Below are 12,375 nucleotides of genomic sequence, written 5' to 3' on the forward strand. Positions count from 1 at the left end.
TTATGGGACCCTAAAAAGGACCTAAGTCAGGACAGGAGAGCATCCCATAATTGCCAGGAGATCTTCTTGCTCCATTTCAAAGGCCTTCTTCACTCCTCCCCACCAGTCTGCATCCTCCGCCTGAGTCTGAACCCCAATTTTCTACTCCCTGCTCCCCCAGTTCCTATTAAGGGAAGTGGAGGTGCAGGGAAGAGCCTTGGGCTTCTGAGCACTAAAGCAGGGAGCTGTCTGAGACCACGGGCAGCAGCCTCTGTTCTGGCTGCAACTGCTCTATAAGACTCCTCTTGCTCAACCGGACAACCTAGACTCTCTAGGGCTATGTTCTGGTGCCCCCACCCCCACTCCGCCCTCCACCTTGTGGTCAGTATCCAGCTGCAGAGATAAGACTTCCTCTGCAAATGGAGGCTCCATTCAGCTCACAGCTGTTGGAAGACCTGCCCTGCTCCCAATTCTGTCCCTTTGCTTTCAGGGAACCTGTAATGGTTCAAGGGGTTGCTCGTGCGTAAGCCGGTGCCCACACCTGGCTGGGTTGCCTAAGTGAACCTTTTCTGTCCGGACAGCCACTCACCCGTGGCTGTCTCAATCGCTGGCAGAATCCGTCAGTGGGCGTTGCTTAAACTTCTTCCAACAAAAAAGTTGTTTCACACCCAATCTCCTCCTACTCTCCCTGCGCAGAAGCCTTCTGCGCAAGGAGGGCGTAGGCAGCGGAGGACCCTTCCTCCCCCTGCTGGTCCCCGGCAAGGAGTCATGTGACTCCCTCTCTGATTCCCCCATCTGCCCCCCTTCTCCACTGGAGCTGAGCTGATTCCCTTCCCCAGAAGATGGGCTGCCTCTCCCAATCCCGGGACGCTCTCTGGGATCCCTCTGGAGCCCTCTCTCTCCCTCCGGCACTGATGGCAGTTCCCTGACAGAACCATTTAAACGAGTCCCGTCCCAGACACATCCTGAAGCCCAAGTGTTTATTACATGCTGTCTGAAGGAGGATTTTTGTACTTTGGAACTGGGCCTCGCTCAAATGTCATGGCTGGGTCTGAGGTGAGCCAGGAATTAGGAGCCAGGGGGCAAGGCAGGTATCAGGACCAAAGGAACACAAGAAGAGTCCAGAAAGCCTTTGTTGCCCCCACATAGTCCTTCCTGTCTAGCTGGGTTCAATGCCCAGCCTGGAAGGAAGGGTGTCAGCCCAGGAACAGAGAACGCCGAAGGCAGGTGCTGCAATACATGACTCAGGGACATGGCCCCAGCCCCACCCCAGATGACTCCAAGGGTGTCAGCAGGACAGGAGTGACCAGGCCCAGGTAGAAGGTAGAGGCTCATTTCAAACAGGCGCAGGGGAGTAACAGGGTGATGGGGAACCCCAGGATGAAAGCTACCTCAGCACAGCAACCTGGCTCCTGGGCTGGGTGAGTCCCCTGCTAGCTGCTGGCTAGTCCCTGCTCCAACAAACCGGTTGTTCACCTCCAGGGTCTCCCAATGAACAACAGCCTTGGTTGAATGTTAAGTCTGGCTCTGCACCACACTAACCTCTGTAACTTCTTCCAAGCTCTCTCTCAGGGCCTGGAGTTCCTGGCTGTGTTGCTCTTTGAGCCGGTCTATCTCCTGGTCGTGGCTGGACACTTCTTCCTTCAGGGCCCCCTTCAGGGCTGTCAGTTCACGCTCTCGCTTCCTCAGGATGTCTTCCTGCTGTTCTTTGACCCTCAGGATGGCCTGGAGATCCTGCTTCAGCTGCATTAGCTCCTGCACCAATAAAAAAAAGGAGAGACTTGTAGCCAGCACTGCTTAAAAAGAGAGGTCAAAACCACTGAGAGCAGAAGGGTCATTTCCAAGGCCCTCAGAAACTCGGCACCAAGTCCTAGCTTGAAGAGTTACCTGAAACTGTTGGTGCTCAGGCCGCAGAGTCCTCTTCAGCCACAGAAGAGGATGTAAGTGAAGAGCATCAGCAGGGCTGGCCCACCCATGAGGCAAGGTGAGGTGAATGCCTCAGGCAGCAGAATCCACAGGTCCAGCCTTCAAGAAATGCACCATCTGCCACTGCCACCACAGTGGCAGTGATGGTGCCCTTATTAGAGGCCAAATCTGCCTCCTCCTCAGCAGTAACCCCCCACCACCACCTCTACAGCATCCTCTCATCAAATAGGAGGTGCTGCTGGTCTCCTCCCATCCCTAGAGACAAAATGGCAGGGGCTGTCCTCTGTGGACTCTGCAACTACTCAGCCTGATTCAGAGCGGGCCTCTGTCGTACCCACGGTGACCTTTGAGTCCCACTTCAACCGTTGGGCTAGGTCAATTTGATTCCCCCCCTGTTCTCGATGTAGATTTTCAAGTGGCGAAATGGGACAAGCCACCACCCCGAGCCTCAGCCTCTATCACTGGCAGGCAGCAAGAACTCTCTGGATGGGCCAGGCTTGGTACAGAGCCCAGGAGCCCAGATTTCCTCCCTTTGCCCAAACAGAGGCATTTTTGGCTTTGGCTCAAATCTATCTCCTCCAGCTCAGGGCACAATAAGATGAAACACAGTCTTCTGAAGATTTTGTAACCTTAACACAGGCTTAAAAGGCCTTGAATATGACTGTAGCAGCAGGCAGAAGCTGCAGGAAGGAGAGTGCTTAACCATTCTCGCAACCCAAATCACCCCAGCTGTTTCTCGCTTAGAAGAAGAAGAAGAAGAGGAGGAGGAGGAGGAGGAGGAGGAGGAGGAGGAGGAGTTTGGATTTGATATCCATCTTTATCACTACTCGAAGGAGTCTCAAAGCGGCTAACATTCTCCTTTCCCTTCCTCCCCCACAACAAACACTCTGTGAGGTGAGTGGGGCTGAGAGACTTCAAAGAAGTGTGACTGGCCCAAGGTCACCCAGCAGCTGCATGTGGAGGAGCGGAGACACGAACCCGGTTCACCAGATTACGAGTCTACCGCTCTTAACCACTACACCACACTGGCTCCACACAGAGGAAAAAGATACTGGGGACAAGAATTCCCGTCTCCACCTGTTCTATGGGATGAAAAGCAGTGTCTCACTGCTTGGTCAGTGATCAGGAAAAAGTTGATATCTTCCAACATCCCTTCTTGTTTGGCCCTTAAACTGAAGCCTTTGCTCTGGTGCCACCAATTCACCTCAGGGACCTTGGATAGGAGAACACTTCCCTGAGGCCTGGACTACCACAGTGGCTATTTCCAAGACAACAGAAGGCCCGCTGGTTCCTGCCCCTTCTTCCAAAAAGAACCACGGCCCCTCCCCCAGGTCGTATTCTGCCTCCCTCACGACTCACCCCAAGGAGCATCTCCCTCTCCCCATCCTCAGCGTGCTTCGCGTTGTCCAGCTCGTCGTGCATCTCAGAGAGTTGGTCCTGCAAATCCCGGATCTCCGTCTGCTGTTGCTCCTGCTCCATTTTCACTTGGAAAAGCCTCCATAAGGGAAACGGAATCATGTTTTCTACCTATATTTGGTCATGTATTGTTTCGTGTATATATTCTTGATTTCTGAGGAAGGCCAAAGGGGTCCCCTCCTTTCAGGTAATGGCAAATGGAAAGTTGGGGCCTTCATGGTGCTGGCGACCTCCCAACCTCTTGCCTTGGGAACTCCCTACCCAAGAAGACGCTCTCAGCCAACTCTCTCCAGAGTCACAGGAGAAGGTTCAAGGCTGGTTTATTTGGGAGAGCTTCTGGTGAGAACAGAGGGAAACCAAGGCCGCTGGTGTAGTTTGGGAGGGGGCAGCTCCTACATAAACATAGCAATGGAGGAATGCCTCAGCCACAGTTTTGGCAGTAAGAGAAAAACATCTGGTGAAACAAACTGTGTTTCTGGGATGTTTTCCTTTGGCCACTCCCTTTTTTCATCATTTCTGGAAAAGAATTGCAGTCAGTGCTCAGCTTCTCCCTTTGCCTTTATCCCTGACCATTGGCCGTGCTATTTGGGGTTCCTGGCAACATCTCCCCCCTCCCAGGTTCCCCACTCCTGGCGCAGAGCAGAGGCAGGCAGGGAGAGGAGCAAGAGAGCCGCAAAGAAGCAAAGTCTGGAGGGTGGCTTTTGAGGGAAATGGACTGAAACCGTAAAGGGGCATGAACATCAACAGGCTCCTGATGGAAGGCTGCAAAGGAGGGAGGGAGATTAAGATGGGATCTGTGGGCTGACGGGGTGATTCCCAAGAGGGCGGACAATCATGCCCCACTATTCACCCCAGCAGGCAGGCAGGCAAGTCCTCCTGCACAAAACTCACTCTTCAATGTGCTGCCTGAGGTCTTTCTCGCTCTCCTCCAGCTGCTTCCGGAAGGTGTCTTTATCTTCTATGGTCTTTTCCAGCTGCTGCTGGAGCACTCTCAGCTCTGCCTTCACTGCATCTCTTTCATCTGTAATGTTCTGTTGGTTCTGCAAATGGGGGAGATCAGAAACACAAGATGCTGGAAAGAGGCTGGGGCGGGCCCTTTTCAGAAAGAATGCTGCCTTTTTAAGTAAAGGGGCAGGCAATACATTGAGTTACTATAATAAGAGGTGCCCCCCTTTTTAAATAGTAACGTTTGCAGAAATTCACTGTACCCAGCAGCTGGGCTCAGCACCAGCAGCAGCTCTAGTTTCAGGGCTCGGGGCCACATCCACAGCCAGCCCCCACCAGCTTAGGCAGCTTCTGTATTCTGAGAGCCCTTTGGTCCAACTAGGCCAGCATTGGCTCTCAGGCAGACAGGGTGCTACCTGGCCCAGGGTGGAGAAATATTACCAGATATTTTTTTCCAATGAATCTGGCTGAGTAGCAACAGGGAGTCAGTAGTGGGGATGGTGAGGCAACAGACCCTAGGCCCAAGCACACATGCATATTGTATAAAGGTGCAAAGCCCTTCTTTCGCACCCTGTGAAACATAAATGCACAGTTTTTTAAAAAACTGGGCAACGGCGCGCCGCCTACCCATGACTCCCAAGCCTTCCCTGATCTCATGCTCCCTTCCCCCTTTGTTTTGACAGATTAGGGGAGGCTCAGGAGTCACTCCCAGGCAGCCGTTGCCCAGGAGGGGCCAGCCTGGTAGTGCAGTTGGCTCTGGCTGGCTTCAGGAGCTGCTCGCTGCTCGCTGCCATGGCGCAGGAAATATGGCGGGGGCCATGGCAGCAGGCAGCTCCTGAAGCCAGCCAGAGCCAACTCCGCTAACAGGCTGGCTCCGGGCTGCTGAGGCTGCAGCTGCCACATTCCCCAGGGACAGATTTGCAAATCGGGGGACATTCTGGGGACAGAATTTGTCTGGGGACAGAGTTGCAGAAGCGGGGACTGTCCCCGGGAACCGGGGATGTCTGGTAACCCTAGCCTAGGCCCAACATTGAGCTATGGGCTCCCCAAAGAAGGGCACTCTAATGCAAAGGCGAAGCTGCCCTGACAGTCCCTGGACTTTCTGCCCATGCAAACAATTTTGCTTCTCCCTGAGAAAGCAGAGCAATGTGCAGAACAGAGCAACAACAGGGTGGATGGGATGGGAACCTACCTTGACTTCCAAATCCAACCTCCTCTGCAGATCAGAAACCTCCTTTTCCAGCTCCGTTGTCTGTTCCATCAACGCCTTGACTGAAGCAGACGTATCAGAGGCCTACAGTCAAAGAACACATACATGCTTGCTCAGAAAAATCTATAGATTGTTTTGTTCTAAAAGAGCCATCCAAAGCCAATGCCTCAGTTTAGAGCAGGTCTGATTATTCCATGCTGTCCCTGAAGGAGCATCACTGTACTACGTCTAAATAATGTATTGTAGGAGGGGAGGAGAACACACGTCACCAGGGAGTCCTGTCCTTTGTGTGCACCACAGAGAAGGACCACTCACATTGGTGCTACCCACCATTCCTAGGTAAGCCCACTGGGTCCAACTCAGAGCCAGTGTGGTGTAATGGTTAGAGCACTGGGCTATGACCTGGGAGATCCAGCTTCAAATCCTGACTCAACCATGAAGCTGAGTGACCTTGAGCCAGTCACCATTTCTCAGCCTAACCTACCTCACAGGGTTGTTGTGAGGACTAAACAGGGAGGGCAAGAACCATGTACATCATCTTGAACTCCTTGGAGGAAAAGGTGGTATATAAATTGAACAAGTGAATAAGCAAACAAGGGGCCACTTTGCCAAGGGACCCCCTCAGGCTGAAGCCAACCCTCTTAAACTAGGCCTGAAACGAAATTGTCCATTCGGTTTTGCTTTTGTTTTCACCAGCAGATTTCACTCATTTTCCATCCAGGTTCTGAATCCGTTGCAAGAGCTGAACTCAGGGGGTCTCACTGAGCAACATCTCAAGGACCCCACGTGGGCCCAGCCCTAGTCCTAATGGTCAAAGGGAGGGGCTTCCCATGAAGTGTAGGTGGGTTCAGTCATGACTGAGGCTGAAGTTCAGCTCAAAAGGATCAGGGACATAAGAAGGGCAAAGCAACTATATTTCTGGAGGCCTGGGCCACACCCACTCTCAACGTGATTGGCTGTCTAAGCCCCGCAAGCAGCGAATCGTAACTCAGAGCTTTAGAGCCAATGCCAGTAGCCCAAATTAGCAGAAGGATTTCCTGTATTCCTGTATCCATTCACATGTGATCCTGTATAAGGCAGGATCACATGTGAATGGACCTTTGGATCATGTTTTCACTTCAATGGAGTTCAGCCTAACTTTGAAACTAACATTTGAACCTGATGGTGCTCAGCTAACCATTGATATCTACATAAAACAAAGAACAGGCATAAAAAGTGTGTGTAACAGTTACAAAGCACAGCTTGCCAGCTTAACAGTGCGCCAACACACTTATGGAGCTTGGCATGGTCTGAAGCTTCATTATTCTCTGGAGTTTACATGCTGAAAAAGGACAAAGATCCAAATACATAGCAGAGTACCTGCCAAGTTACTAGATCTTATAGAGTGAGGAGGAATTCAGACTGTCACTCTTTTGCAGGATGGATGCACATTCCAGAACTTTAGATTTGCCCAATTAAAGTAGATTAAATTGCTCTGTCACCCTAGCATGAAAAATCCACTTTTAAAAAAAGAAATGGACTTTGTAGTTTGAAAGTGACAGGAAAATGCATGGAAAAATGAAGAGATATTTAAGGGAAAGGAATGCAAACATCCTGCAAGTAAATCAGGATGAATGCAGGATGAACACTCATTGCCATCTAACCGCCCTGTAAACAAATCAGAACAATAAAGACTGGAAGCAAATCAGAGTGGGTGCTCAAGCCTCAAGGTTGCCCAGAGGAGCCCTAATCTTCACACAACAAGGTGAGGGATGTGGATAAACACAAGAAAGTTGAAGAGAGAGACAACCTTGTTTTCCTTGTGTACTTTACCTGTGAGTTCCCTGCTGCTCTGGACTTTAGAGTCTGGATTTTCTCAAATACCAAGTTGACTTTCCTCTTCGTTGCATCATCATTTTCGCTGCTTCTGAAATATGAACAAACGTCAGCCAGCAAGGCAATGACTGAGATGTCTCACAGTCACCTGAAAGCCCCCATTTCCTACAGTGACCATCTTATGAAAAGACACTCAGACACAGATGTTAGTAGGTTAAGATCAGAGTGGAATTTTACCTCCTGGTAGTAAATTAGAGATGCCTAGCTAGACCTCAAGGTTGTTTTAAGGACTGAAAATCGGGGGGGGGGGGGGTGTAGGGGGTGTAATGTATTAATTGGAGATAGCCACCATATCAGTCCCAAATATCAAATATTCATCTGCTCAAGTCCTCAACATAATGCCATTTCCACAAGCTACAAGTTTGTGCAAGCCCACTAACCCTTCCTTGAGATAGTTGTAGAGAATCTGCTTAGCTGTTTCCTCGTTGCTTTGCTGTGCAAGTTCCTGTTGGCCCTTCAGCAGATCAGGAGTGACCTGGAAAGACAAAAGGCAGGTATCAGTCATATCCCTTGCAAGGAAAGCCTTCGGCTTCAGACAGAACAGCCTCTGTGCCACAAGCAGGGTGAGCCCAAAAGAGTGCTATAGGGTGGTCTGAGAGGTGTGCGGCAGGAACATTTGCAAAGTTACAGAGAAGAGGATTTGCAAATGACTGCCTTGATGCCAAAGTCAGGAGGGGAAATGGACTTCTGTGTCCGGAGAGCTCTGTTTATTTGATACTTTGCCTTCAAAAAGGTAATGGCTCAAAATCCAAAAATGTGAATTATTCCTAAATATGTCCTAACTTGCCATCACCACCCCACACTACCTCCCCAGAGCATGGAAGCTGCTTAGCTGAACTCCCCCTTTCTGTCTCTCTAAATTTTCCATTCAACAACCTCACCTCCGAGTGGCTGAGGCCACAAGGTGCAGGGATAACCAGCTCTTTCATTCATATGTCCAAAATTGCATCTCTGTAGCACAGCATCCTGTCACTGGATCAGGTCAACAGATCACACTCTGGCAAACATACCTGAGCAGCTGAAGCAGAAGCAAATGTTTTCGCAGGCAGTTTCGGAGTCGCAATGCGGTTTGGTAACAAGAGAGTGGAAGTCACCATTTTATTTTCACTTTTCTTGGTCTGGCCTGGAAGTGTGGATGATTTATAAGCCGAACTCTCGCTGACTATTTTACTTTGCTTGTGATATTGCAAAGAGTTGAAATGCTTGCTGGGAGAATCTCTTGCTGCTGCTGTTGCTGCTGCCTGGAGTTTGCCCACAGACCGAGGAGAAACTTGATCCCCAAAAGACACTGACTTCTGATCTGAAGAGAACACCTTCTGAAGGCAAACCTTAGAGGGCTGTAGTAAATGCTTGGATGATGTTGCCGAACTTTGACTAAATTCATCTGAACAACTGGAATTCACCTTGAGCCCGCAGGGAAGGGCACTGTCGACGCTCCTTGACCGCTTACGGTCATCTGGGTGAATCCTGCTTCTGATTCCCAGCCTGCCTCTTCTCTGAGGACCCATCTTCCGGTCAAACTTTTCAATGAGCTGATCAACTGCAGGAATTGAACCAGTGTCAATATCGCGACCAGTCCCGGGCAAAAATGGGATATACCTTCTGTTTTCATGCCTGTTAACATTGTCAGCATAGATGGCATACTCTTGGTCATCAAGGAAGAACTTGTACAGGGAAGCAACAGAAGTTGGGGTAGTTGATGATGACGATGACCGCCGTGAGCCATTCAGGACTGATCCTGCTGAATCTTGCCTGCGGAAAGGAAGGAGATCAGGTCTGCATTTCCTTGTTTCCTGATAGGTGGGTGGACTTATAGCAGATGGAGATCCATCACTAGAAGAACGTGATCCATTGGGAGTGTCAGCAACACTGGGGCATTCCAATTCCTGCTTACTTTGGTCTGCCCCTACTGCAGGCATGGTCAAATTCACAGTTTTTGGTTTGGACTTGGCCAGTTCTACACACTGGAGGGTCATTTTATCTAATGAAGCAACCTTCAATGGTGAGCTCCAATGTTTGCTGTCTGGTTTCTCTTCATCTGCAAGAGATTTGGATTTACTGGATGGGGGGGCCTCAAAGCCTTCCAAATTCAGGATGTTCTTTTCAGGATCATAGGGCTGCAGAAGCTCAGGATGCCTCTGGAAGTTCAACAGACTGGGCGACTGGGCGAACCCAGCCTTGAAATGCAAGGTGCTGCTCTCTCCCTCATCCACACTGGCCTGCAGGCTTTTAAACTTATTTGGCAATGTGCTGTAAGTTCCCAAACACTGTCTTTCTTCGCCAGTTTTCTTCCCCAGTCCAGGAGCAGAACTGGAGTCCGGCACTGACCTATCAAGTGTCTCGGTTGCAACCTGTGGGCCGTTTGCAGGTGCTACGTGACTGCCAGGCAAACATCCCTCTGCATTGTTGAGCACAATGTATGGATGCCCATCAATCCCTTGGACCCGGATGCTGACTCCGTAGGACCCATCCTTTGCATTCAGCGCACTCTTTGCCTTTGGAGGCACATTGCTTGCAAGCTTGAAGTGGATCCCACAGTGCTGCTGTTGCTGCATGTGCCTGAAGCTGCCCACATAAGGCTCCATTGTTCACATGGGTTTAAGCACTGCAAAGAGGAAAGAAACAGATACATGAGTAGAAGAAACGAGCCACTTTCATCTTCATCATACCAAAGTCCCTGGCATTTTCTTCACTGACATATGGGGTTAATCCAAGACAATTGGGCATCTGCAAAGGAAAATCCAGAATGCATCCACCACATACAGTGGTTAAAAGGGAGTTCAGTCCTTGAACAGAAATGGGCTGGAGTGGGAAGTGAGAAGAACAAGGCTGGCCAATCTCCTCAAGCAGGGAGTTCCAAAGGGAAACACGACGATTGCCCAACCTTCATTGGCCTGAGTGCTGCCTTCACCCTTGGGCTAAACCTCCAAGGGCTGGATGCTGGCAGTGGATATAACCAACCCACAGCCTCTCTCACAAACTCTTAAAGGCACACACAGCTTCCTCACCTCAGGAATTCTAATGCATACTTTGTGATCCATGCATGTCAGCTGAGTGGTGGACCCCTTCTCTGCTCAGCAAATAATCAATCCGAGGACCCAGGAGGGAGCAATTTTCATTCTGCATCATCAGGGCACTTGCCTTTGCCTGTGATGCCACTACTACTACTACTACTACTACTACATTATTCTTTGCCAGTGCTGCCAAAATTAATAGAGTCTTGGTGGGCCAGAATAAATGGGTACTGGATCAGGTTTCCAAAACTGTGGGTTAGCCACTCCTGGACAATACCATGAGTGCAAAGGCCACTAGCCTAACCTGAGAAGGGCCTCCCCAGGTGGACTCTCAGTCTGTGGAGGGAACATGTTGAGAGAGAAAGTCCCCTCAGATGCCCTAGGCCCAGATCCTCTTCCCAGCTTCCAAACGCCCCACTTCCTCCCCTCTTCATGAAGAAGCAAGCCCAAACCAAACCATACAGAGGGTCCACTCATGTTTCCAAACTGACAGCTCCTTCCCTAAGTCAGGTAATGCTGCCTTCACCAACCTAGCTTTAGCCCATCAACTTCACATATGATGAAAAGGTTTAACCATTCACACATGCAAACCTGCTGCACTTCTTAAGTAATACAAGCCCGAAAGAAGGATCCCACTTCCTGCTGGATGTGCACTTTCAGCCTTATTCCATTTTGCCATGAACGCATTCTAGAGCTCCATGAACAAAAGTTGGCTGTTCCGCTTCTTCTAGTTGGTGACCTCCTAACTCCACATCCCAAGTCAGACAGGAGCGTCAGCTGGCCATGAAAGTAAGGCTGTAGCAACTACGTGTGGCACAAAATAGGAAAAGGCCCTTCCTGTAGCCAATGTGCTTCTGTGGCACCATGCAGGCCTCACTTCTTGGCACTTGATCAAAGACCACCTTGGGGCAAGAGTGGCTAAAGGGCAACTCAACATTTTGCCCAAATCAGGCTTCAGAAGGGTGAGGAACCAGGACACAGCTGCTGCTTGCCAACAGTCGTCACTGAGAAGACCATGTGGCCATGCTCAGAGCACTCAGAGCAGAACATGCCAAGCTGCAGCATCATGCCCTGTCCCAGCTGCAGAATGAAGAGCAGAAACTCAAAAATGTCAAGCAAGGCACAGGAAAACGCAGGTGGACAACGAACAACTGCAGGAAATGACCTTTGCTGCTCCCAGCCTCCATTTCTCGGTCCCCCAGAACTTCCCCACACTTCCAGCTTCCCTTTGTTTGTTCTGCACAATCACATCTCCCACAAGATCTCCAACTTCCAGGTATTATGAGAGAAGACAACACCGGAAGCTGTGCCTCCATTCTAATCGCAGTCAGACAGATCCAGCACCCTTGGATATCCACAAAATGTTCTGTCCATTTTGACAGATTTTGAAGCAAGATTGTAAAAAAGAAACAATGTATAATTTATATTGGCTGGGTATGGGGGGTGACATCATAATACTATTAAAGCAACAGCCAGTAAGGCCAGAATAAAGATAATTCTCCATTTCTAACATTTTAAAGCAACACCCATCCTGAACCTTCAGCATCTAATTAATGCTACAGATCAAAGTGAGCTCTTCCTATGAAAGTCAATGCTATAGAGTAAGGTTGCAACTCAATTCACACTCACCTGAGCATAAGACTTAAGTAAACATGCCCACGTTGGGCAAAAGATTCCTGCACTGTTGGACTAGTTGACCCTCATGGCCCCTTCCAACTCTACAGTTCTATGAGTCTGTGAATAGGATTGTGTCATGAATCTGTTATTCTTTAAGGTGCTAGAAATGGCTTTTATTACAATAGAAATAATCATCTTCTGGAATCTGTCCAGTGAGACATTATAGGGAGATTTTGAATCTGTTTGGGAGTTGTTTTCCCCACCTCCAACCTTCTTTTATTACACACAACACAGGCGCACAAGCATTGGCATCTGTATCAAATATATTTTAAACGCTGGGAACTGAATTAGGAGCTTGAGCTTTTCATCCAATGGCTGTGGAATTTTCCTTTT

General features: G+C 49.6%; 1 protein-coding gene across 2 annotated transcripts in view; it reads right to left on the minus strand.

The window, feature by feature from the left end:
* CGNL1 (cingulin like 1) overlaps nt 1-12,375 on the minus strand; it is a 76,937-nt gene that overhangs the window by 38,185 nt on the left and 26,377 nt on the right. The window contains exons 2-8 of one of the 2 annotated variants that reach the window (XM_077918998.1): nt 8,362-9,956; nt 7,732-7,826; nt 7,289-7,379; nt 5,459-5,560; nt 4,213-4,361; nt 3,265-3,400; nt 1,522-1,734 (exon numbers count right to left, since the gene is read on the minus strand). In XM_077918998.1, the coding sequence (XP_077775124.1) occupies nt 1,522-1,734; nt 3,265-3,400; nt 4,213-4,361; nt 5,459-5,560; nt 7,289-7,379; nt 7,732-7,826; nt 8,362-9,936 (2,361 nt within the window). In that variant the 5' untranslated portion in view covers nt 9,937-9,956. Of the gene's footprint in view, nt 1-1,521; nt 1,735-3,264; nt 3,401-4,212; nt 4,362-5,458; nt 5,561-7,288; nt 7,383-7,731; nt 7,827-8,361; nt 9,957-12,375 lie in introns of both variants that reach the window. The other variant, XM_077918997.1, reaches the window with a different exon arrangement.

The sequence above is a fragment of the Podarcis muralis genome, chromosome 14 (genome assembly GCF_964188315.1).
Source record: "Podarcis muralis chromosome 14, rPodMur119.hap1.1, whole genome shotgun sequence".
In the NCBI taxonomy this organism is placed as follows: domain Eukaryota; kingdom Metazoa; phylum Chordata; class Lepidosauria; order Squamata; family Lacertidae; genus Podarcis; species Podarcis muralis.